The sequence below is a fragment of the Pristiophorus japonicus genome, chromosome 12 (genome assembly GCF_044704955.1).
Source record: "Pristiophorus japonicus isolate sPriJap1 chromosome 12, sPriJap1.hap1, whole genome shotgun sequence".
NCBI classification, from domain to species: Eukaryota; Metazoa; Chordata; class Chondrichthyes; family Pristiophoridae; genus Pristiophorus; species Pristiophorus japonicus.
The window spans coordinates 125715257-125743032 of NC_091988.1; the positions used below are offsets into that span (position 1 = coordinate 125715257).

At 46.2% G+C, this 27776-nt stretch overlaps 1 protein-coding gene across 1 annotated transcript in view; it reads left to right on the forward strand.

The window, feature by feature from the left end:
* The window catches only part of sycp2 (synaptonemal complex protein 2), a 1164109-nt gene that overhangs the window by 242696 nt on the left and 893637 nt on the right, over positions 1 to 27776 (forward strand). Inside the window, exons 11-12 of the mRNA XM_070894856.1 lie at positions 4653 to 4698; positions 26244 to 26345. Coding sequence (XP_070750957.1) covers positions 4653 to 4698; positions 26244 to 26345 — 148 coding nt within the window. The remainder of the gene's footprint in view (positions 1 to 4652; positions 4699 to 26243; positions 26346 to 27776) is intronic.

Consider the following 27776-nt stretch of genomic DNA (forward strand, 5'->3'; position numbering starts at 1 on the left):
TCCAAAGCAAGTATTTCGTAAATATGAAAACCAAAACTGAGGCAGGTGTGGCCTCACCAATACTTTATATAGCTGTAGTAAAACTTCCCTGCTTTTATTCTCCATCCCCTTTGCAATAAAGGCCAGTATACCACTGGCCTTCCTGGTCACTTGCTGTACCTGCATACTATCCTTTTGTGTTTCATGCACAAGTACCCCGACGTCCCGCTGTACTGTGGCACTTTGCAATCTTTCTCCATTAAAATAATAACTTGCTCTTTTGATTTTTTTCTGCCAAAGTGCATGACCCCACACTTTCCAACATTATACTCCATCTGCCAAATTTTTGCCCACTCACTTAGCCTGTCTATGTCCTTTTGCAGATTTTTTGTGTCCTCCTCACACGTTGCTTTTCCTCCCATCTTTGTATCATCAGCAAACTTGGCTACGTTACACTCAGTCCCTTCTTCCAAGTCGTTAATATAGATTGTAAATAGTTGGGGTCCCAGCACTGATCCCTGCGGCACCCCACTAGTTACTGGTTGCCAACAGAGAATGAACCATTTATCCCAACTCTCTGTTCTCTGTTAGTTAGCCAATCCTCTATCCATGCTAATATATTACCCCCAACTCTGTGAACTTTTATCTTGTGCAGTAACCTTTTATGTGGCACCTTGTCAAATGCCTTCTGGAAGTCCAAATGCACCACATCCACTGGTTCCCCTTTATCCATCCTGTTCGTTACATCCTCAAATAACTCCAGCAAATTTGTCAAACATGACTTCCACTTCATAAATCCATGCTGACTCTGCCTGACCGGAGGAGGACTGCCAAGAATAGATCATGGAGGGGTTGGGGGCTGGGGGAGAAGAAAAAAATTGCATTTATGTAGTGTCTTTTGCGATCTAGGGACATCCCAAAACATTTTACAGCTAATTAAATACTGTTTGACTGTTGTAACGTATGAAACTCTGCAGCCAATTTGCGCACAGCAAGTTCCCACAAACAGCAACATGATAATGACCAGATAATCTGTTTTAGTGATGGCGACTGAGGGATAAATATTCTTGCTGGCAAGAACACACTTTGATACTTTTCCTCACTCTCTCTTTTCCATGGTTTAAAAGAGGTTGAAACTTCAGCATGTGGGGCAGCAGTTTACGCTAGTTTGCACTAGGTGCAGAACAATTCTGCCAAACCAGCGCAAAAGATTGAGGAATTTTAAGAGCAAATTACATCCAGTTTCCACGATCTTTTGCGCTAGTTTAAGAAACATCGTATTAGAAGCTGGCCCCACCCAGAAAACTGGCCACACCCCCAGATCAAATTTATCACCATTGTGAGTTTACTTTACTTGTGCCCATTTGTGGGCCTTCGAGGAGGCTTGTAAGCTATTTTTTTTAAGGTGCAAGGACACTACTAGGCATGTTTTAAAAGCTTTTAAATATATGGGGGGCAAAGTTTGGCTGCTTTGCGCTTGCTGTTAGCGCCCGCGGGGGAGTGCGGTAACTGGTCGCTAAGGGGTTAACGACCGAGTGTGGCGAATTCAGCGATGCCCACGAACTTCCCTGACGGATTTGCGCTGGCGCTAACGCTTATCGCCTTGGTTTCTAGCGCCCTGTAGATCGTGGTGTCATCAGGTGTGCAGTGCCCCGTTACTGCTCCGGATGTGAAATTCGCTCCCACCCCCCGCTGCATCGCCGGGCATCAAGAACTGCAGCAATAGGAGGCGTTGTCACCTCGGTTGGCTGCTTGGGGAGCTATAATTAAAGGCAGTGATGGTCAGGTAGGCCACACTTTATTCTCCGCACCAGTCTGGAGCCTGCTGTAAATTTTGAAAGCCTCAATGCTGCGCGATGCCTCAGCCTTCCACTCTCTGTGAGTAATTGGGGCTGTAATGGAAGTCGCATAGGTCCCCTGGCCCCACAGAACTCAGAAGCACAATGTTGCAAACCATCATTGGCCCTTCCCTTTAAGCGAGGGAAGGAACCTCTGATGCCGGCAGCACTGTACTGAACATTCTTCAGCACTCTGCTACCACCGCCCTGCTCTTGCACATTAGCGCCCTAATGGAAATGGTAGCGCTTGATTTAGTGCTAAAGGTGAAGTTCCCGGGATGAAAAAAGAATTATCGCCTGTTGATACTTTCTCACATTTTAAAAGTTAAAACGGGGCTCAATGGAATTTCTAGCATAGTTTTCAGTTTTAAATTTACTAAGAAACTATCTACTGTACAACAATGAAACAATAAATGGTTCTGTATAGATTTTAAATGTCATTTTCAGTTATTTAAAGTTGGGTTACTCAGCGGTGGTGGATGAGTTGTTTGTGATGGGGCTATCCTGTGCATTTCAGAGCAGTACCACTCTTAAATAAATCAAGGAATATTTACATTTTTAAAAAACATTACATTCTAAAACGCTGCCTGATTGTGCTAGTTCATGGAGGATTTTACATTCAGCGATATGCAAATGAGTTTCAATGGGAACTTGAGCAAATTAAACAATTCTTAAAATTAGTGCAATTTTCATCTCAATTTGCGCCGGATCACCGATTGTGCCCAAAAAGGAAACTCTTGGCCCTGATGTTTACAGCAGTTTCTCACAGACTTTCAAGGCCTCGCAGTTTTCTTATCTTTAACCTTCTACACCGTCTGCTGAATACGTTTTTTCAAATGTGACCATCCCAGCATGCCATTGAACAGGCAATTTAATAGTTCCAACCAAACTTAGTTCCCTTAGTGTCCTAATCCATAAGTCCAAAATCTTTCAGCCTGGATTATGTGCCCAAGTCTCTGTAGTGGGACTTGAACCCACGACCATCTGTTTGTGGAATAGTGAGTATCATTGTTCAGTTTTGCCTCAGTTATCCTTATCCTTTCAAAGCCACCTGAATGTTTTCCTACTCTCCTTGCCACTCTGTTATTTGCTTCACCTTTTCCACCTTCTCACATACTAGGAGGCGATTTAACCTGGATGGGTTGGGCTGCGGCTGGGGGGGGTCAAAACTGTGAAAAATATCAGTGGATTGGGACGTTGGTTCAACCCAAAGCCGGCTCAATCTCTGAATTTCACTCGAGCACGTTGGGCTTCTTGCGAGCAAACCCCTCGGGAAAGATGTGTTGTCTATTAACATAGGCTAGTGGCTTGATTGGATATTTCAGCTCACTTTCAAATTTAACGCTGCATCCATGGGTTTCCCAAGCTTCCTGCAACTCGCCAGTGAAAGCAAGGTGAGAACACAGAGGGGGCTGAATCAATCTCATGGAAATACTGCAATAAATACTCCGTACTCACATCTGCGAGTGGGAAATGGTTTGTTCACCGTACTTTTGCTGAGAGTTTACGTTTCTGAATCACAGCACGATGGGTGCCTTAGATTGGACCTTGGACAAGGAGCAATATGGCCTGCTCTTGAGAGACCTGTAGCTGGAGAGGGCTGCAGCAGAGAGAGCAGAGCCTGAGTTTCCTTGACTAGTCTGAACAGCAGTGTTTTTCAGGAGGCTCAGGTTGTCACTTCAGGTGGTGGCAGACATTTGCAGCCTGCTAGAAGAAGACCTGCTGTCTACTAGACCTGGTGGCCACGCGCTAACAATGGCTACACATGTGCCCCTAGATCAACCAGGAGTATTCCTCAACTGCAAGGGCTTCCTCTCCATCAATGTGCAGCTTGTGTGCAACCACAAAAAGATATTTACACAGGTGTGTGCAAGATTCCCGGGGACTTGCCAAGATGATTTTGTCCAGCGGCAGTCCAAGCGCCCTGACGTCTTCGGACCTGCAAACCGACTTAAAGGGTGGCTGCTAGGAGACGAGGGATACCCACTTCAAACTATCGGATGATCTCGCTCACCTGAAGAAAGACTGGATCGACTAGGCTTATATTCACTGGAATTTAGAAGAATGAGAGGGGATCTCAAAGAAACATATAAAATTCTGACGGGATTGGACAGGTTAGATGCAGAAAGAATGTTCCTGATGTTGGGGAAGTCCAGAACCAGGGGTCACAGTCTAAGGATAAGGGGTAAGCCATTTAGGACCGAGATGAGGAGAAACTTCTTCACTCAGCGAATTTTTAACCTGTGGAATTCTCGACCGCAGAAAGTTGTTGAGGTCAGTTTGTTAGATATATTCAAAAGGGAGTTAGATGTGGCCCTTACAGGTAAAGGGATCAAGAAGTATGGCGAGAAAGCAGGAATGGGGTACTGAAGTTGCATGATCAGCCATGATCGTATTGAATGGTGGTGCAGGCTCGAAGGGCCGAATGGCCTACTCCTGCACCTATTTTCTATGTTTCTGCCACCGGTGAACTAGTTCTGGCTGTCCCTGCAGCTTGTCGGTAACATTTCAATGAGGCAGGTTGACTAATTTGCGAGGACCTGCTGCCTGCTTGTTTAGGGACATACAGTGTGCACTGGCACCTGGATGGCACCCCACTTCGGGTACAGCCCAATTACTAGGCCATACCTGAAAAGGGAAAAGATTGCTATGTGGCAAGAGTGGGAAGCAAGACGAATAGGACAGCTTTTTGAAAGAGCCGGGACAGGCATGATGGACTTCCTTCTGTGCTGTAAGATTCTATCATTCTTACTGCTCCCACAAATTGGAATCTGGACTTAGTGATAAGCTGCTGTAAATTTTAACTTGAACATTTCTTTTTCTTTTCATATGCAGTATTTCCACATTCCCATGTTTGGAAGTATTTCTGGGTAAACATGAGGTAAGCTGGTTATGTATTGTAATAAGCAAAGCTACCTATGTTAGTGCAATATTCCTTAATCTCCTGTGTATATGGTAATTCTGTTCGCTAGTTACTGTAATGTATGCCTCTGTGAGTATTGCTCACAGGTTTGTAGAGCTGTTGAGGGAGTCCGTGTTCCATATTTATACAGTGTGTGAGGTTGCAGCCCCTCTTCCATTATTTGAAGGGGCTGCTCCTCGATTTCTGGCTGCATTTCAGTCCCACACTCCTGATTTTTGAGCACCCGGTGTGGAGGGGAGCGGACAGGTCGGAGGGCCTCATCGTAGGACTGCTCCTGGGCCTGGCCATGGTGGCTGTTAACAGGTCCAGGCAGAGGACTGTCAAGGGGGTCATTCAGTCTGACTGCCGGCCTCTCTTCTGTGGCTACGTTCACGTCAGGGTGTCCCTGGAGATGGAGCACGCGGCCTTCCGTGAGAGGTGGGCACCGGAGGGACTGGAGTGCATCCTCACCCCCGGCAACCAAATTTAAATTTGAACGTTCCAATGTTCAAAAGGTTTATTTGTTAATTTATCGGTTCTAGTGCCCATTTAATAAGGGGACACTCAGCTGTTGGAGAGCTGTTGAGTCACGTGATGTTCACAAGACTCAATAAAACTCCAGCCAGTTGGGTTCAGGGGGTCCACGATGAGGCAGGTGGTTGTGAGCCAGGTGGATGAACTGTAATGCGTAGTGTGATTGTTAAACCTTTTGCTAATAAAGCAACTAGTGATTAATAGCAATGTGTTGCTATGAATTCTTAAGCCATGAACCCATGAAGCAAATACATTACAGTTACCTGTGCGGAAGTGATGCCCGTTAAGATATTACCAGGACATCAATTTTGCTTCTGTGGTGTAAAGTTTGTTCCTCTTCTGGGCATTGTCAAGTGTTTACTACTGCCCCATTGGTAGATTAGTCCATGACTGCAACTTTATGTGACAAACTTTATGTTTGAGACAACTCAATATTTCATATTCTACAAAAAGATTGTACTGCAGCATTCGATTCATTACATTATTAAAAAGAAATATGATTTTTGTATCCCAGCATGTTCTAATTGCTAGTAGTTATTTTGTACCGTCAGTAGCCATTCTTCTCACCAATTTTAGCTTTCATTGAAGGGTTTTGTGAATATAGGGTTGTACAGACCAGAAAGGACCAATGCAGTCCATACTGCTGATCAGTTGACAAGGAACTCACGGCAGTGTGTACCAGGATTTCTGCTGTGTGCTCCTGCTGGGGAAGCACAGCACCCATTCCTCATTTAGATGAGGCCAGCCTGTTGCTGGGCTAATATCTGATATTCCCACACTAACTTGTACCGACTTCACACACTCGTATATTCACGGTTTCTTCTTGCAGAAAAGGTCTATCACCTGGGGGTCCTCAATCATAGAAACATAGAAAATAGGTGCAGGAGTAGGCCACTCGGCCCTTCGAGTCTGCACCACCATTCAATATGATCATGGCTGATCATTCCCTCAGTACCCCTTTCCTGCTTTCTCTCCATACCCCTTGATCCATTTAGCCATAAAGGCCATATCAAACTTCCTCTTGAATATATTCAATGAATTGGCATCAACAACTTTCTGCGGTAGGGAATTCCACAGGTTAACAACTCTCTGAGTGAAGAGGTTTCTCCTCATCTCAGTCCTAAATGGCTTATCCTTAGACTGTGTCCCCTGGTTCTGGACTTCCGCAACATCGGGAACATTCTTCCTGCATCTAACCTGTCCAGTCCCGTCAGAATATTATATGTTTCTATGAGATCCCCTCTCATCCTTCTAAACTCCAGTGAATACAGACCCAGTCGATCCAGTCCCTCCGCATTTGTCAGTCCTGCCATCCCGGGAATCAGTCTGGTGAACCTTCGCTGCACTCCCTCAATAGCAAGAACGTCCTTCCTCAGATTAGGAGACCAAAACTGAACACAATATTCCAGGTGAGGCCTGACCAAGGCCATGTACAACTGCAGTAAGACCTCCCTATTCCTATACTCAAATCCCCTAGCTATGAAGGCCAACATACCATTTGCCGCCTTCACTGCCTGTTGTACCTGCATGCCAATTTTCAATGACTGATGAACCATGTCTCGTTGCATCTCCCCTTTTCCTAATCTGCCGCCATTCAGATAATATTCTGCCTTTGCGTTTTTCCCCGCAAAATGGATAACCTCACATTTATCTGCATCTGCCATGCATTTGCCCACTCACCTAACCTGTCCAAGTCACCCTGCAGCCTCTTAGCGTCCTCATCACAGTTTAGTGTCATCTGCAAACCTGGAGATATTACACTCAATTCCTTTATCTAAATTGTTCATGTATATTGTAAAGAACTGGGGTCCCAGCACTGAGCCCTGCGGCACTCCACTAGTCACTGCCTGCCATTCTGAAAAGGACCCGTTTATCCCGACTTTCTGCTTCCTGTCTGCCAACCAGTTCTCTATCCACGTCAGTACATTACCCCAATACCATGTGCTTTGATTTTGCACACCAATCTCTTGTACGGGACCTTGTCAAAAGCCTTTTGAAAGTCCAAATACACCACATCCACTGGTTCTCCCTTGTCCACTCCACTAGTTACATCCTCAAAAAATTCCAGAAGATTCGTCAAGCATGATTTCCCTTTCATAAATCCATGCTGACTTGGACCTATCCTGTCACTGCTTTCCAAATGCGATGCTATTTCATCCTTAATGATTGATTCCAACATTTTCCCCACTACTGATGTCAGGCTGACCGGTCTATAATTACCTGTTTTCTCTCTCCCTCCTTTTTTAAAAAGTGGTGTTACATTAGCTACCTTCCAGTCCATTGGAACTGATCCAGAGTCGATGGACTGTTGGAAAATGATCACCAATGCATCCACTATTTCTAGGGCCACTTCCTTAAGTACTCTTGGATGCAGACTATCCAGCCCCGGAGATTTATCGGCCTTCAATCCCACCAATTTCCTTAACACAATTTCCCGCTTTATACGGATATCCTTCAGTTCCTCCTTCTCACTAGACCCACTGTCCCCTAGTACATTTGGAAGGTTATTTGTGTCTTCCTTCGTGAAGACAGAACTGAAGTATTTGTTGAATTGGTCTGCCATTTCTTTGGGTGAAAGAGGGGCAGGTTTGGCAGCTCAATATTCCTGGTTACAGGATTTTTGGACAGGACAGAGAGGGGGGTAAAAAGGGGGGGGGGGGTAGCGGTATTGATTAAAGAAATTATTACAGCTGTGAGGAGGGATGTTATGTTCGAGGGATCATCAAATGAGGCCATATGGGTCGAACTGAAAAATAAAAAAAGGGGCGATCACACTGCTGGGCGTGTATTATAGACCCCCAAACAGTGGGAGGGAGATAGAGGAGCAAATATATACACAAATTGCTGTGTAGTCCAAAATCCATAGGGTAGTAATAGTAGGGGATTTCAACAATCCTAATATTGATTGGGACAGATATAGTGTGAACGGTATAGAGGGTGCGGAATTCTTAAAATGCATTCAAGAGAACTTTTTTAATCAGTATTTGTAAGCGGTTTTGATCCTAGCCCAATTGCTAGATGGACGGTTCGAATCGCCCCTGCCTTACGAAAATTCTAGACTCGGGAATTATTATTCAAAGTGTAAATGAAATGAGTCACGGACAGGAATGCTTCGGTGAAAAATCGTACTTATATTTATTTGGTCTAACATACACTGGCTAAAACATGCACTACTAAATGAAATCACTGTCTCTGTGGGGTTACAAACAGCATACATACAGTATAGAAATAAGACCTAGTAACATGCAGTAATTCCATGGTGGATTCTAACTCCACCCCTACCAATGAATTGCCCAGTCGAAGCTGCCTCCCCAGAATAGCCCTGAAAAGCTTGAGTTCTGAGAAAACTCTGAGCCCTTTACACCCCACCCCTGACTCTCTGGTTACCGGCTTAGGACACTCGCGATCATGCTCACCACTACAGCCACAGTTGGTTTCCTTGCTCAGCTCAGCTGTGGGAAGTCACAGTCACTGCCACTGCCTGCTGGTTTTCAGTCTCGGTGGCTTCGTCTGCGGAACCGCTGCTTCTTCCTCTGGTACATCGATCTTGGTGGAGGGAGAGAGAGCTCTATCAAGATACAAGATACAAGCTCCAAGCTACAAGCTTCACTACAAGCTCCAAGCTAAAAATAAAGTGGAAAGAGCCTGTCTTTATGGGAGTCTTGCTATCCCTATCTTTCCCGTCAAACTTTAAAATCTTTTTGTTTCTAAGCACGGATATTAGTGAGTGATGGGCCATCCAACCCATGTGTACTGCGCTGATGGCCCTTAATCTGGGCATCTCTCTCAGTCTTTGTGTTGGGAAAGACACGGCTCCCCTTTGGCTGGCCAGGCTAGTGGGTTAATTGTTCTGCTTTCCTTCTGAGATGGAGGTGAGAAGTGCTTTTGCATATTAGAGTGGCTTTGTCAGTGGCCCCCCCTTCCTGGCCGACAGCTCTTTTGTCAATATTCATGGCCCCCTTCCTTTAGCTGTGACTGGTGAGCGAACCCGTTCTGGATGACTTGACAGTTCTTTTGTCACAGCTAACTGCCATGCAATCTCTGGAGTTTTAACAAAACCAGCTTTCTCACATATCTGCGCAGGGCGACCCCATAAAATCCACGAACTATTCTCAACTGAGTCCATTCTTTAAACAGAAACTTTGCGATCTCTTCATATGTAACAGGCCCAACACGGGAGGAGGCGTTTCTGGATTTAGTTTTAGGGAATAAAGCTGGGCAGGTGGAAGGGGTATCAGTGGGAGAGCACTTGGGTGCCAGTGACCATAATTCAGTCAGATTCAAGATAGTTATGGATAAGGACAAGGATAGACCATGAATAAAAGTCCCAAATTGGGGAAAAGCTAACTTTGCTAAGTTGAGAAGTGATTTGGCCACAGTGGACTGGAATCAACTACTTGAAGGTCGGAACAGTGGGAGGCATTCAAGGAGGCGATTCGGAGGGCTGCGGCCAAACATGTGCCCTTAAAGAAAAAGGGTGGGAGTAACAATTCTGGAGCCCCCTGGATGTCTAAGGACTTACAGGGGAGGATAAAGAAAAAAAGGGAAGCTTATGTCATATACCGACAGCTAAATACTGTAGAATCTCTGGAGGAATATAGAATGTTCAGAGGTAAAATTAAAAAGGATATTAGGAATGCTAAGAGAGAGCATGAAAAATTTTTGGCAAGTAAAGTCAAGGAAAATCCAAAGATGTTCTATAAATATATTAAGAGCAAGAGAATAACTAAAGCAAGGGTAGGGCCTATTCAAGACCATGAGGGCAATCTGTTTGTGGAGACGGGAGATGTTGGTAGGGTTCTTAATGAATACTTTGCGTCTGTTTTCACAAAGGAAAGGGGTAATGCAGATACTGCTATCGAGGAGGAGTGAGATATTCTGGATGAAATAAACATAGTGAGAGAGGAGGTATTAAGGGGTTTAGCAGCTTTGAAAGTAGATAAGTCCCCAGGCCCGGATGAAATGCATCCCAGGCTGTTGAACGAGGCAAAAGAAGAAATAGCAGAGGCCTTGATCATCATTTTCCAGCCCTCTTTGGATTCAGGCATGGTGCCTGAGGAATGGTGGACTGCTCATGTGGTACCCTTGTTTAAGAAGGGAGAAAGGGATAGGCTGAGTAGTTACAGGCCTGTCAGCCTAACCTCAGTGGTGAGAAAATTATTGGAAGAACAGGATAAGTCTACATTTAGAAAGGCAAGGATTAATCAGGGGCAGTCAGTATGGATTTGTTAAGGGAAGATCATGTTTGACTAACCAAATTGAATTTTTTGTGGAGGTAACCAGGAGGGTCGATGAGGGTAGTACGTACGATGTAAGGTATATGGACTTTAGCAAAGCTTTTGATAAGGTCCCACATGGTAGACTGGTCATGAAGGTTAAAGCCCATGGGATTCCGGGCAAAGTGGCAAGTTGGATCCAAAATTGGCTTAGAGGTAGGAAGCAAAGGATAATGATTGATGGATGTTTTTGTGACTGAAAGGATGTTTCTAGTGGGGTTCTGCAGGGCTCAGTACTAGGGTTATGCTTAAATTGTATAATACTTCAGTTAGGAATACTGTGTCATCATCATCATCATCGGCAGTCCCTCGGAATCGAGGAAGACTTGCTTCCACTCCTGAAGTGAGTTCTTTGGTGGCTGAACAGTCCAATACGAGAGCCACAGACTCTGTCACAGGTGGGACAGATAGTCATTGAGGGAAGGGGTGGGTGGGATTGGTTTGCCGCACGTTCGTTCCGTTGCCTGTGCTTGATTTCTGCTCTTGGCGTTGAGACTCGAGGTGCTCAGCACCCTATCGGATGCACTTCCTCCTCTCAGGGCGGTCTTGGGCCAGAGACTCCCAGAGGTGTCAGGTGTCAGGTGTTGCACTTTATCAGGGAGGCTTTGAGGGTGTCCTTGTAGCTGCCCACCTTTGGCTCATTTGCCGTGAAGGATCTCCGAGTAGAGCACTTGCTTTGGAATTCTCGTGTCTGGCCTGCCCAGTGAAGCTGGTCGAGTGTGGTCAGTGCTTCAATGCTGGGGATGTTGGCCTGGTCGAGGACGCTAATGTTGGTGCACCTGTCCTCCCAGGGGATTTATAGGATCTTGCGGAGACGGCGTTGGTGATATATCTCCAGCGACTTGAGGTGTCTACTGTACATGGTCCATGTCTCTAATCCATTCAGGAGGGCGGGTATTACTACAGCCCTGTAGACCATGAGCTTTTTGTACTTTGTGTGCAGTTCTGGTTGCCATGGAATGGCGTGATTGCACTAGAGAAGATTGCAGAGGAGATTTACGAGGATGATGCCATTAAAAAGAAAAAGAGAGACATACACTTACCAATCAACCAACCACTTACTTGCCCGGACGAGGGCTGTGAGCTCCTCGCCAGAAGTGAACTCCTTGCCGTCCTCCGGCCCTCCTGCTCCTCGGACTCCTGGCATCCCAAACTCAATGAGGTCGGGGCCGCTCGGGTCGGGGCCGCTCGGTGCACGAATTTTAGTCCAGTCCGACCGGTAAGAAACGTAATTGTCAAAAATCCAAGTCTTTCTTTCCTCTGGAATCCTGGGCTTTATAAATAGAGGCATCGAGTACAAGAGCCAGAAAATTATGCAAAGCCTATATACAGTTCTAGTTCAGGCCCAGTTGGGGTATTGGGTCCAATTCTGGGCAATACACTTTAGGAAGGAGGTGAAAGCTCTGGAGAGTGTACAGAAGAGAGTTACAGGAATGGATCCAGGAATGAAGGATTACAGTTCCGTGGAGAGACTGGAGAAGCTGGGGTTGTTCTCCTTAGAGCGGAGAAGGCTAAGAGGAGATTTTAAAATATGAAGGGTTTAGCTAGAGTAAATTGGGAGAAACTGTTTCGAGTGGCTGGAGGGTTGATAATGAAAGTGCCGATTTAAGGTGATTGGCAGTAGAGCCACAGGTAATTGTGCGGAGAAATCTTTTTACGCAACGAGTGATTAGGATTGTGAATGCACTGCTTGATAGAGTGGTGGATACAAATTCAATAGTAGCTTTCAAAAGGGAATTGGATAAATACTTGAAGTATAAAAAATTGCAGGAGCAGAGGAGTGGCTCTTCGAAAGAGCCGGCGCAAACTTGATGGGCCGAATAGTCGTCTGTGCTCCTGTGACTGCTTTTGTGATTCATATCAGGAGAGAATGGTGCCCGGACGAGGGCTGTGAGAACCTCGCCAGAAGTGAACTCCTCGCCTTCCTCCCGCCCTCCTGCTCCTCGGACTCCTGGCCTCCCGAACTCAGTGCATTTTGTTGTATAGCTTTTCAATCTGACCGAACATGAACCTCTAATGTCCACCTGAAAAAGTTTGTCAAGAAAACATTTGCGATGGTGTCCTTGTAACTATTGTCGGCTCTATGTACAGAATATTAGTTAGACACAGTAGATCCAAACAATGTTTATTTTCAATAGCCATTAAACTGGATCTCAGGAAGATCTAATTGAATTTGGGTGATTGGCTTACAAGGGCTTCCCGATAAGATTTAAAATGAGAATTAGAAAGTTGCTTGAAGAAAAGGAAATATTAAAGGGTACGGGAAGCAAGCAGGAGTGGGATTAGATTGTGTGGAGAAACACTGGCACCGACCTGCGGGACCAAATGACTTGTTACTCTGCTGTAACATTCTACGACAGCCCTTAAGAATTCACTGGGATGCTGTACAAAATCTGTTTTCTGCTTTTTGGTATTTTATATCTACGTTAAACTAAAAGTCCCAATGTGAGCATTTGTATGATCTGCTAATTATCAGCGTTGAGTTCCAAGTAACCGTGGGAATATTTTTATTATTGCAAGACCACTTTTCAACTCACCAAATGAAGTTCATACTCTGTCCTTATGTCAAAATAAATGTTGTTACTTATTGTATGATCTCTGCTGCCCTTGTGGTACTACTACACTATGTAAAATGTCATTAAATCTCTTCAACTTAATGTCCTGTCATAGTGCCCCCGCCGCCCCCACCCATTAGATACTGTCTATTGTCTGTGTAATCTCAAGTCTGAACTTTCTCTTTAGACTTCTGGTGGTGGACTTGAGAAGTCAACGTTCTGTCAGATAGAAAATTGCCATTTCCAATCTCATTTTCATAGCAATCAGGATCATAGCAATCAGGATCATGGAAGTGAATACAAGCTAAAAGGATACAGGCTACTCAGGAAAGATAATGGACAAGAGAGATGGAAGAGTAACCTTAAATGTGTGATACCAGAAATGTGAGATTTGCTAGAATTCTTTGAGGATGCAATCAACAAAGGGGATAAAGGGCAACCAGTGGATGTGATGTATTTGGATTTCCAGAAGGCATTTGACAAGGTGCCATATAAAAGGTTACTGCACAAGATAAAAGTTCATGGGGCTGGGGGTAATATATTAGCATTGATAGAGGATTGGCTAACTGACAGAAAACAGGGAGTAGGGATAAATAGTTCATTCTTGGGTTGGTAGTCAATAACCAGTGGGGTGCTGCAGGGATCAGTGCTGGGACCCCAACTATTTACAATCTATATTAACGACTTGGAGGAAGGGACCAAGTGTAACGTAGCCAAGTTTGCCGACGATACAAAGATGGGAGGAATGTGTGAGGAGAACGGAACAAAAACTGCAAAAGGAAATAGGCAGGCTAAGTGAGTGGGGAAAAAATTTGGCAGATGGTGTATAATGTTGGAAAGTGTGAGGTCATGCTCTTTGGCAGAAAAAAATCAAGAGCAAGTTATTATTTAAATGGAGAAAGATTGCAAAGTGCTGCAGTACAGCTGGGACCTGGGGGTACTTGTACATGAAACACAAAAGGTTAGTATGCAGGTACAGCAAGTAATCAGGAAGGCCAATGGAATCTTGTCCTTTATTGCAAAGGGGATGGAGTATAAAAGCAGGGAAGTCTTGCTACAGTTGTACAGGGTATTGGTGAGGCCACGCCTGGAATACTGCATGTAGTTTTGGTTTCCATATTTACGAAAGGATATACTTGTTTTGGAGGCGGTTCAGAGAAGGTTTACAAGGTTGATTCCAGAGATGACGGGGTTGACTTATGAGGAAAGGTTGAGTAGGTTGGGCCTCTACTCATTGGAATTCAGAAGAATGAGAGGTGATCTTATCGAAATGTGTAAGATTGAGGGGGTTTGACAAGGTGGATGCAGAGAGGATGTTTCCACTGATAGGGGAGACTAGGACTAGGGGGCATAATCTTAAAATAAGGGATCACCCATTTGAAACTGAGATGAGGAGAAATTTCTCTGAGTTGTGGATCTGTGGAATTCGCTGCCTCAGAGAGCTGTGGAAGCTGGGACATTGAATAAATTTAAGACAGAAATAGACAGTTTCTTAAATGATAAGGGAATAAGGGGTTATGGAGAGCAGGCAGGGAAGTGGACCTGAGTCCATGATTGTATCAGCCATGATCGTATTAAATGGCGGAGCAGGCTTTAGGGGCCATATGGCCTACTCCTGCTTCTGTTTCTTATGGTCTTATACATCTGGGGGCGTTGAAGGCTCAAACAGGTCTATGGGAAAGAGCAAGGAAGTGGGACTAATTGGGATAGCTCTTTCAAAGAGCCGGCACAGACACGATGGACTGAATGGACACCTTCTGTGCTGTTAGCTTCTATGTCCACGAAAAAATCGAGAGCTTGAATTTCTCTAGCTAGATACGCTCAAGAAGAAAAGGACAAGGACAGTATTGCGTTTACTACAGATTACCTGACCAAAGTAAGAAGAATGATGTATCACTTTATGACATTAAAATGGTGAGTAAAAAAAAGTATGGTCAATATAAACTGAGAATGCTCAAGTAGAAAAGACCATGAACTTGTCCGTAAGGGCTGACTGTTTCATGACCTAGTATTTTACAATCTTTCAGACATCCTTAATACAGAAGCTGTGGCACAGGTCTGATAGGTTGCTAAGAAAGAAAAGGATAAATCAGTTAACTATAGACCAGTCAGAAAAACATCAAGGGCATATGGATAGGTTAGTAGATTAGGCAGATGGATGGGACATGAAAGTAAATGTGAAGAAATGTGTTACATTTTGGGAGGAAGAATAAAGAGAGGAAATAAACACTAAATGTTAGAACTTCAAAAGGAATAGAGAGACTTAAGGGTTCAGGAACACAAATCTTTAAAAATGGCAGGGCAAATTATAAAGCTAGGAAAAAAATATGGAATCCTAGCTTTTATAAATAATAGCATAGAGTAAAAAAGTCGTAGAGGGAATATTATATCCAGTCTTGTGGCCCCTACTTTATTTTTCTCCCAGTTTGCGCCCCTGCCGAAGTTGAATTTCAGCACTTATAATTCAAATTTTCAGTCCAAATTGGGAAAGAGTGCAAGTATTCTGGAGTATACAACGCACAGCAGGTGGACTTAAGGGTATGTGGGCTGACTTTCTGTCAGAATAAACGGAGATATGGGGTAAAATTAGAAGATGACCTGCAAAAGTAGAAAGAATGGAAAGAGTAATCATTGGAGACACACATAATTATACAAAGGAGGGTTAAAACATCAGGTCAAAACTGGAGCTGGGTATACTGGACTGGAGTAAACTGGAGTGGGATATAGGGGACTGGAGTAAATTGCAGATGCCGCATGCATTTGTGCATACTCGGAGGCCGAACTCCAAACCTGCGTTGACACATTCACCGAAGCGTATGAGAGTCCGGGCCTTACATTAAACATCCGTAAGACAAAGGTTCTCTACCAACCTGCCCCCGCCACACAGCACTGCCCCCCGATTATCAAGATCCATCACGAGACCTTGGACAACGTGGACCACTTCCCATATCTTGGGAGCCTACTATCAGCAAGGACAGACATCGATGTAAAGTCCAACACCACCTTCAGTGTGCCAGTGCAGGAAAGGAGTGTTCAAAGGCCAGGATCTCAAACCTGGCACCAAGCTCATGGTCTGTAAAGCAGTAGTAATACCCACCCTCCTATATGCTTCAGAGACATGGACTATGTACAGTAGGCACCTCAAAGCACTGGAGAACATAAGAAATAGGAACAGGAGTAGGCCATACTGCCCCTCGAGCCTGCTCCGCCATTCAATAAGATCACGGCTGATCTGATCATGGACTCAGTTCCACTTCCCTGCCCGATCCCCAGAACCCCTTATCCGCTTATCGTTTAAGAAACTGTCTATTTAAATTTATTCAATGTCCCAGCTTCCACAGCTCTCTGAGACAGCGCATTCCACAGATTTACAACCCTCAGAGAAGAAATTTCTCCTCATCTCTGTTTTAAATGGGCGGCCCTTTATTCTAAGATCATGCCCTCTAGTTCGAGTCCCCCCATCAGTGGAAACATCCTCTCTGGATGCACCGTGTCAAGCCCCCTCATAATCTTATATGTTTCGATAAGATCACCTCTCATTCTTCTGAATTCCAATGCGTAGAGACCCAACCTACTCAACCTTTCCTCTTAAGTCAACCCCCTCATCCCTGGAATCAACCTAGTGAACTTTCTCTGAACTGTCTCCAAAGCAAGTATATCCTTTCGTAAATATGGAAACCAAAACTGCACGCAGTATTCCAGGTGTGGCCTCACCAATACCTTGTATAGCTGCAGCAAGACTTTCTTGCTTTTGTACTCCATCCCCTTTGTAATAAAGGCCAAGATTCGATTGGCCTTCCTGATCACTTGCAGTACCTGCATACTATCCTTTTGTGTTTCATGCACAAGTACCTCCAGGTCCCGCTGTACTGCAGCACTTTGCAATCTTTCTCCATTTAAATAATAACTTGCTCTTTGATTTTTTTCTGCCAAAGTGCATGACCTCACACTTTCCAACATACCACCAATGCTGCATCCGCAAAATCCTGCAAATTCATTGGCAGGATAGGTGCACCAACGTTAGCGTCCTCTCTCAGGCTAATATCCCCAGCATCGAGGCATTGACCACGATCGATCAGTTCCGATGGGCAGGCCACATTGTCCGCATGCCTGATACTACACTCCCGAAACAAGTACTCTACTCCGAGCTATGTCACGGCAAGCGAGTCCCAGGAGGGCAGAGAAAACGCTTCAAGAACACCCTCAAAGCCTCCTTGAAAAAATTTAACATTTCCAACGACTCTTGGGAATTCCTGGCCCAAGATTGCTCAAATGGAGGACCACATCCAAGAAGCCACCGAGCACTTTGAGTCCCTTCGTCGGGAGCACGTGGAAGCCAAGTACAAACAGCGGAAGAAGTGTACAACAAATCAAGCACCTCACCCACCGGTCCTTCCAACCACCGTCTGTCCCACCTGCGACAGAGACCATTGATCCGGCATTAGACTCATCAGTCACCTTAGAACTCATCTTAGTGTGGAAGCAAGTCATCCTCAGCTCCGGGGAACTGCCTAAGAAGAGAAGAAACTGGAACGGGATATATGGGACTGGAGATAACTGGAGCGGGTTAAATGGGACTGAAGATAACTGAACAACAACAACAACTTGTATTTATATAGTGCCTTTAACATAGTAAAATGTCCCAAGGCGCTTCACAAGAATGTTATTAGACGTAAATTTGACATCAAGCCACATAAGAAGAAATTACGGCAGATGACCAAAAGGTCAAAGCGATAGGTTTTAAGGAGCGTCTTAAAGTAGGAAAGAGAGGTCGAGAGGCAGAAAGGTTTAGGGAGCGAGTTCCAGAGCTTCGGGCCTTGGAAGCTGAAGGCACAGCCGCCGATGGTTGAGCGATTATAATCAGAGATGCTCAAGAGGGCAGAATTTGAGGAGCGCAGAAATCTTGGGGAGGTGGTTGTGAGGCTGGAGGAAATTACAGAGATAGGGAGGAGTGAGGCCATGGAGGGATTTGTAAACAAGGATGAGAATTTTGAAATTGAGGCGTTGTTTAACTGAGAGCCAATATAGGTCAGCGAGCACAGGGGTTAATGGGACTTGGTGTGAGTTAGGACACGGGCTGCTGAATTTTAGATGACCTCAAGTGTACGTAGAGTAGAATGTGGGAGGCCAGCCAAGAGTGCATTTCGGCAGTAGATGGGTTGAGGCAGGGGCGGAGACAGGCAATGGAAATGAGGTGGAAATAGACAGTTTTAGTTACGCGTATATGTGGTCGGAAGCTTACTTCTTGGGTCAAATATGACACCAAGGTTGAGAACAGTCTGGTTCAGCCTCAGATAGATGCTAGGGAGAGGCTTGTAGTTAGTGGCTGGGGAACGGAGTTTGTGGCGGGGACTTCGGTCTTCCCCAATATTTAATTGTAGAACATTTCTGCTCATCTAGTTGTGTTTTCTACCGTTTCCAAGGACCCAGACTAGAATTGGCCCACGATGTTTGCATGTTTTGTAGCTCAGGGCATTCTATTGAATTGTTTAATAGAAGGCTTCATGCAAGCATCTACATTTGCTTAGTGCTGCTGCAAAGTTAGAAGAAGAAAAAATTCTATTAATTACTATTATTCTGAAGGAGCAAAAATGTTCTTGGAAATGTATTAAATACTTTGAAGTATAAAATCGTGAAATATTAAAACCTGCCAATGAGTTGTTGACAATATTAGCAAATAAATGTTTGTTGCATTTTTATGATATCCCTCTAGCCACTACTGTAATGAAGATACTAAACTGTTTAAAATAAAAAGATAGTAATTTTAAGCTTAGTGTTTTGAAAATCAGGATTACTACTTATATATCTTAATATTTTGAACTTACTTTAGTGCTTTGTGTAAATTTTTCAAATTAGTTTTTTCCAAAAGATTTTGAAAAGAATAAACACGGGATGATTTCTGCTCTGCATGACATGTAAAATCACATCTAATCAGACACCCATTGATCATCTTAGGCAGGCCCCGGAGTCGAGGATGACTTACTTCCACACTACAATGAGTTCTCAGGTGACTGAAGAGACCAATGCGGGACGTCCAGTCTCTGTCACAGGCGGGGCAGACGGTGATTGGAGGGACGGGTGGGTGGGGGGCCTGGGTTGTTGTGCGCTCCTTCCACTGTTTATGTTTGGCTTCATCGTGCTCCCAGCGAAGAGGCTCGAGGTGTTCGGCGTCTTCCTGGATGCTTCTCCTCCACTTTGAGTGGTCTTGGGCCAGGGATTCCCAGATGTCGGTGGAGATGTTGCACTTCTTCAAGGAGGCTTTGAGGGTGTCTCTGCCCATCTGGGACTCGCTTCGTGCATATGGGAAGGCATCGAACACCTCGAGTCTCTTCGCCGGGAGCACGCAGAAGCCAAGCATAGAAAATAGGAGTAGGCCATTCGGCCCTTCGAGCTTGCACCACAATTCAATATGATCATGGCTGATCATGCAACTTCAGTACCCCATTCCTGCTTTCTCTCCATACCCCTTGATCCCTTTAGCCATAAGGGTCACATCTAACTCCCATCTGAATATATCTAACGAACTGGCCTCAACAACTTTCTGTGGTAGAGAATTCCACAGGTTCACAGTTCTCTGAGTGAAGAAGTTTCTCCTCATCTCAGTCCTAAATGGCTTACCCCTTATTCTTAGACTGTGACCCCTGGTTCTGGACTTCCCCAACATCGGGAACATTCTTCCTGCATCTAATCTGTCCAATCCCGTCAGAATTTTATGTTTCTATGAGATCCCCTCTCATTCTTCTAAACTCCAGTGAGTATAAGCCTAGTCGATCCAGTCTTTCTTCATATGTCAGTCCTGCCATCCTTGGAATCAGTCTGGTGAATCTTCGCTGCACTCCCTCAATAGCAAGAATGTCCTTCCTCATTTTAGGAGACCAAAACTGTACATAATATTCAAGGTATGGCCTCACCAAGGCCCTGTACAACTGCAGTAAGACCCCCCTGCTGCTATACTCAAATCCTCTCGCTATGAAGGCCAACATGTAATTTGCCTTCTTCACCGCCTGCTGAACATGCATGCCAACCTTCAATGACTGATGTACCATGACACCAGGTCTCGTTGCACCTCCCCTTTTGCTAATCTGTCACCATTCAGATAATATTCTGCCTTCCTGTTTTTGCCATCGAAGTGGATAACCTCACATTTATCTACATTATACTGCATCTGCCATGCATTTGCCCACTCACCTAACCTGTCCAAGTCACCCTGCAGCCTTTTAGCATCCTCCTCACAGCTCACACCGCCACCCAGTTTAGTGTCATCTGCAAACTTGGAGATATTACATTCAGTTCCTTCGTCTAAATCATTAATGTATATTGTATATAGCTGGGATCCCAGCACTGAATCTTGCGGTACCCCACTAGTCACTGCCTGCCATTCTGAAAAGGACCTGCCTCTTCCTACTATCTGCTTCCTGTCTGCCAATCAGTTCTGTTTCCACATCAATACATTACCACCAATAACTTGTGCTTTAATTTTGCACACTAAGCTCTTGTGTGGGACCTTGTCAAAAGCCTTTTGAAAGTCCAAATACACCACATCTACTAGTTCTCCTTTGTCCACTCTACTAGTTGCATCCTCAAAAAATTCTAGAAGATTTGTCGAGCATCATTTCCCTTTCATAAATCCATGCTGACTTGGACCGATGCTGTCACTTCTTTCCAAATGCGCTGCTATTACATCTTTAATAATTGATTCCAGCATTTTCCCCACTACCGATGTCAGGCTAATTGGTCTATAATTCCTTGTTTTCTCTTTCCCTCCTTTTTTAAAAAGTGGGGTTACATTAGCTACCCTCCAATCCATAGGAACTGATAGAATGTTGGAAAATGACCGCCAATGCATCCACTATTTCTAGGGCCACTTCCTTAAGTACTCTGGGATGCAGATTATCGGCCTTCAATCCCATAAATTTATTAACACAATTTCCTGGCAAAGAGACTAGAGATGTTCCCGGATGCACCGACATGTCAAGCGAGTCCCAGGTGGGCAGAGACACCCTCAAAGCATCCTTGAAGCACAAACAGCAGAAGGAGCACAGGACAACCCAAGCACCCCACCCACCCATCCCTTCAACCATCCTCTGCCCCACCTGTGACAGAGACTGTAGGTCCCGCTTGCTTTGGGAGTCTAGTATCAGGCATGCGGACGATGTGGTCCGTCCATCTGAGCCGGTCGAGTGTGGTCAGTGCTTCGATGTTGGGGTTGGTTCAAGATGGCCACCGGGGTGGCAGCTCCCTGGGGAGCTCTCCTGACAAAACAAAGTTAACTTTACAATCTTGCCATCCAACAACTTTTCACTCTCAACCTCCTCCCCTCCCACCGTCTAAACTTTCCCTAGCCTTAATAGATCCTAATAGGGGGTACATTTTCTTAAACTTTACCTTAAACCCTAATCCTACAATCCCTATAAATTCGGGCCTACTTCGGGTGCGAACCTTCCCTTCTAAACTCCACACCACTCATCGACGATGACGATGACGACTGGACTACCAGCGACGACCGAGCCTCCTGCAGCTTCGACCTGGACCTGAACCTCTTCCCTCCTTCGGCGACCTTCTCCGGCAACCTCCTCTCTCGGCGTCGACTCAGCTGCCCCACCCGATCCCTGATCTTTGACGCTGCCTGGTGAACTAGTCCGAACAGGCGATCGGACTCCCTCCGACGGTGATCGGACTCCACTCCAATGGCGATCGGACCCCTTCCAGCGACGATCGGGCTCCCTCCAGCGACGATTGGGCCCCCTCCAGCGGTGATTGGGCCACTTTGACTGCAATCTGACCCCTGCCAATGGCGATCGGACCTCCACCCCTCCAACGACGATCGGGCCATTCCCAGCGACAACCGGACCCGCTCCAGCAGCGATCAGGCCTCCTCCAGCGGAGATTGGGCCTCCTCCAGCGACGTCGGCTGAGCCTATCCTCCTCGGTGGCGATTGGGCCTCCTCCTCTTCAGCGATGACGGCTGGCCTCAAATGATCCTTCAACAGCGGCTGGACCTCACCTCCTCAACAGTGATCGGGCCTCCTCCCCTTCATTCCTTCCCTTCAACGACGACTGGGCCTCTCCTTCCCCGCTGATGACCTGGCCTCTTCTCCCCTAGCACGTGGTGAGTACCATGGCTGTGACCACCCTGACCTTCCACGTTGAACTCCCGTGGACCGCTGACCCTCAATGCCTGTCCCCAACAAAGCAGCAGGCCACCTACCATTAAGGGCGCTACTCAGCGCCGAGCTTGCGGCCAACACCTCGCCGTAGGCAACTAGGCTCATACAGCAGTGCCTGGTCTCCAGTCGTCTTGGACCCCCTTGCCACTGGACCAAGATCTTGCTCGGCTAAGCCCGTATGGTTGTCGGTGTGCAACGATCACCCCACGTTAAAAGAACTCACACACAGGCATCTTCCACTCCGTTAACATGAAGTTCGGGACCTGGAACGTCAGCACCCTCATGGACAACTCCAACAGCGACAGGCCGGAACGTCACACCACCATAGTTGCCCGGGAACTTAGACGCTTTGACATCGACATCGCCGCCTGAAGCGAGACCCGGCGGGCAGGGGAAGGCGAGCTCAAGGAACATGTTGGAGGTTATACCTTTTTCTGGAAAGGAAAACCAGAGACAGAACGCCATCTTCACGGAGTCGGCTTCGCCGTCAAAAATGAACTGGTCGGCCGCCTCAAAGACTCCCCCTGCGGGGTTAATGAACGCCTCATGACTCTTCGACTCACCCTATCCCGGAACCAATGCGCCACAGTCATTAGTGCGTACGCCCCAACACGCGCTGCAACGAATGAGGCTAAAGAGGGTTTTTATTCCAATCTCGAGATATCCCTGTCCCGCATCCCCACGGGCGACAAATTGATCCTCCTCGGTGACTTCAACGCCAGGGTCGGCAAAGACACAGCCCTCTGGGGAGGCGTGATTGGCAGAGAGCGGGTAGGGAAATCCGACTCCAGCGGCACCCTACTCCTGACAAAATGTCTAGAACATGAACTCCTCATCACCAACACCCTGTTCCGCCAGAGGGACAAATACAAGGCATCGTGGCAACACCCTCACTCCAAACACTGGCACCTGCTGGACTATGTCATCGTCTGAGCCAGGGATCGCAAGGATGTGCGCATCACCCATGCCATGACAGGAGCTGATGACTGCTGGACGGACCATCGCTTAATCTGATCCATCATCAATATTAACATAGCCCCAAAGCAGAGGGGACAGCAGAAGCAGTGCCGCAAAAAAGTTAATACCGGGGCACTTACAGACCCAGCGAAGAGAGCCCTATACAGCCAGCGCCTCACAGCTAATCTGGCGTGCCTTGATGACCCTGAGACGCAGAATGTCCACAGCGCTTGGGAGTGCCTTCCAGGTCTGCATAACCTGTGCCTGTGAAGAGACATTTAGTTACTCAACCAAAAAACACCAGGACTGGTTTGATGAAAACAGTCAGGAGATCCAAACACTAATAAATCGTAAGCGCAGAGCATTTCTGAGCCTCAAGTAACAACCCAACCCAGGAGCTACAAAGCAACATTACAGACGGCTCAAGGCTGAGGTCCAACAAAAAACCCGGGACCTAAAGAACAGGTGGTGGATGGAGAAAGCACAGGAGATACAACAACTAGCCGACAACCACACCATGCGAGCATTCTTCTTTGCAGTCAAGGCCACCTACGGTCCAAACTCCCAAGGCCCCACCCCACTCTTGGTCAAGAACGGGGAAACACTCATCAAGGACATCGAGGCTGTCAGGGCCCGCTGGAAGGAGCACTTTGAAAATCTCCTCAATCGAGACTCTGCCTTTGACTCGAGTGTTCTCGACTCCATCCCGCAGCATGTGACCCGCCACCACCTCAGTAAAACCCCAACGCTGCACGAGGTAGGCAAAGCCATAAAACAGCTCAAGAACAATAAGGCTGCGGATGCGGATGGAATTCCTGCTGAGGCGCTAAAATATGGCAGAGAGGCACTGTTGGCGCAGATACATGCCCTTATCTCTCTCATTTGGAGGGAGGAGAGCATGCCAGGAGATCTCAGAGATGCAGTGATAGTGACCATTTCTTAAAAGGGGAACAAATATGACTGCGGCAACTATAGATGAATCTCCCTGCTATCAACCACTGGGAAGTTATCACTAGAGTTCTCCTCAACCGTCTTCTCCCTGTGGCCGAGGAGCCCCTCTCGGAGTTACAGTGTGGATTTCGCCCCCTACGGGGAACAACGGCCATGATCTTTGCAGCACGACAACTGCAGGAAAAATGCAGGGAACAGCGCCAGCCCTTATACATGGCCTTTTTCGATCTTACAAAGGCCTTTGACACTGTCAACCATGAGGGCTTATGGAGCGTCCTCCTCCGCTCTGGATGCCTCCAAAAGTTTGTCAACATCCTTCGCCTGCTCCACGACGACATGCAGGCCGTGATCCTTACCAATGGATCCATTACAGACCCAATCCACGTCCGGACCGGAGTCAAACAGGGCTGTGTCATCGCTCCAACCCTCTTCTCAATCTTCCTCGCTGCCATGCCCCACCTCACAGTCAACAAGCTCCCCGCTGGAGTGGAACTAAACTACAGAACCAATGGGAAGCTGTTTAACCTACGCCGCCTCCAGGCCAGGTCCAAGATCACCCAAACCTCTATTGTTGAACTGCAGGACGCAGATAATACCTGCATCTGCGCACATTCTGAGGCTGAACTCTAGGATATAGTCGATGTATTCACCGAGACATATGAAAGCATGGGCCTTACGCTTAACATCCGTAAGACAAAGGTCCTACACCAGCCTCTCCTCACCGCACAGCACTGCCCTCCAAACATCAAAATTCACGGCGCGGCCCTCGACAACCAGGACCACTTCCCATACCTCGGGAGCCTCTTGTCAACAAAGGCAGACATTGATGTGGAAATTCAACATCGCCTCCAGTGCAGCCTTCGGCCGCCTGAGAAAAAGAATGTTCGGAGACCAGGCCCTCAAACCTACCATGGTCTACAGGGCTGTAGTAATACCTGCCCTCCTGTATGATCAGAGGCATGGACGACCTACAGAAGACACATCAAGTCGCTGGAGATATATCACCAACGATGTCTCCGCAAGATCCTGCAAATCCCCTGGGAGGACAGACACACCAACATCAGTGTCCTCGTCCAGGCCAACATCCCCAGCATTGAGGCACTAACCACACTCGATCAGCTTCGCTGGGCAGGCCACTTAGTTCGCATGCCAGGCATGAGACTCCCTAAGCAATTGCTCTACGGGGAGCTCCTTCATGGCAAACGAGCCAAAGGTGGGCAGCGGAAACGTTACAAGGACACCCTCAAAGCTTCACTGGTGAACTGCGACATCATCACTGACACCTGGGAGACCCTGGCCGAAGACCACCCGAGGTGGAGAAAGTGCATCCGGGAGGGTGTTGAGCTCTTCGAATCTCAACACAAAGAGAATGAAAAGGTCAGGTCCAGGCAGCGGAAAGAGCATGTGGTAAATCAGTGCCACCATGCCCCCCCTCTCCCGACGAATGTCTGTCTCACCTGTGACAGGGTCTGTGACTCTCATGTTGGACTGTTCAGCCACCAAAGAACTCATTTTTAGAAGTGGAAGCAAGTCTTCCTTGATTCCGGGGGACTGCCTATGATATGATGACATTGGCCTGAGCAAGAACACTGACATTGGTGCGCCTATTCTGACCAACGGATCCGCCACAGATCCAATACACGTGTGGACCGGGGTCAAGCAAGGCTGTGTCACCGCACCAACGCTCTTCTCGATTTTCCTTGCTGCAATGCTCCATCTGTCCCTCAATAAGCAAGGAGCTAATCTACAGAACAAACAAGAATTTTTTCAACCTCCGTCGCCTCCAGTCCAGATCCCAGGTCGTCCCATCCTCTATCATTGAATTACCCATTGATAGAAATAATCAGACACCCATTTGTAAAGAATGTGGTTGCTATTTTGCTGTACATAAGGTACAGATAATAAATCTTTCCCCATTATACGCCGGTGAGTGCCAGAATTAATGCAGACGCAAGAAAATGTAACATAGTCATTTTAAAATCTAGTTTACTGTCAGGTTATTTTTGTATGTGAAAAGCCAGGATTTGTTAAATAATTACATGGGTGAAGATCAATTAATGTCTTACCATTTAAATTTTTTTTAGCTACAGATGCCATCTGATGCTAAACTGGAAGAGTTCTGGATTGATTTCAATGTTGGCAGTCAAAGCATCTCCTTTTATGTCATAACTGAGGAGGATGACGAGGTGAGGAGTAATGCAAGTATTTGATTCGGGAGTACAGTAATTGGTGTGAACAAGAGAAAGAAAGATGTCTGCTAAATATCGTGAAGTCCAGAATTTGTGATACTGCCAAAATTGATGGCTGCACATTCTTGTATTGTGGGTGTGAGCTGTACTTAACATTACAATATAAGGGACTGTCCCCTCATTTGACTAAGCTTGCCCAGCAGCTGACACCCAAACAGTTCCAGAGTGCTCAGTATTTGTAGCCAATTAACCTCTTTTCTATCAGTTATTTATTCCCAAAATGTTCCTCTTTGAAATATTGTATCTCAAAAGCCTTTAACATTGGCCCAGTTTTTGCAGGAATGTGCCCCGTAAGTCGGATTTATTTCCTCACCCTTAAGCTGTAAAAGTATTTGCAATGCAAATTGCTGGAAGTGCAAACTCTTAACGGGGCATCTAGGACCTTGATGACCAATAGGACCAACAGTCTGTCTCCTTAGCCAATAAAATTTAAGGATTGAGGAACAATGGAGAAGGAGGGTGAATTAGAGACATATCAGGTTCAGGAAGGGAAATAAGAAGGGAAAGAAAGATTAGATTAAGAGAGAGAAAGAGAAAAGAGACAGAAAGGAAAAATAAGAAAACATTTTAAAAATTTAACATTTAAAAAATCTCTCAGAACAATTTCCTAGCTGCAGGAGTGAGATGCACAGCTTCAGTTGTTCTCTTTCTGGGCCTCCGAGGGTAAGTTGCAACGCAGTAACATAAATCTCGTCATTAAAAAAGATCCACACGTCATTAAATATCAGCCCTAACTTTCTGTGATGAGTTTAATTCGTATTTACAGCACAAATCTAGCAAATTCTTGAAACTCATGGCGATTGATGGCAAGATCCCGTTTTTGCGAGGCTAACGGCAGTCTTTGTATGGTGCTGGCGGAGCTTGGGGTACTGGGTGATGCACTCCTGCCCCTCCTGCTCCACAAGCAATGCAGTGAAGGCACTTACCTTCTCCCCGAAGCCGTCCTCACATTCTTCAGGTGCCGGGTTTCCCAAGGCCTGGGAAACCCAGCCAGCCACTGTAAAACATGCAAATCAGGTTAAATCAGAGACTGCCAACCCCATTAAAATATTGAAATTGCCAACCAGCGCCCTGGGAACGGGTTGTCTGCCCGCCCCGCGTCCCACCCGCTTGTTAAACCTGGAAATGGGCAGTTTGGAGATGGCTTGGGGTCTGTTTTGAAAAAGGTTTTTAAAATTTGAACATCTGACCTGACCCCAAGGCACCCATTTTTGGGTGTTAAAATTCAGCCCTGTGATTCTGTTTTTGTAAACAACTGAGGCTCAGGCTCGATGGGAGTGCTCACAATTACTTTTGGAGGTAACCCCCATAGCACTCCTTCATCTCGAGCACTCTGTCTTGAAAGCTGAAAAAGGGCATTGGGTCAAA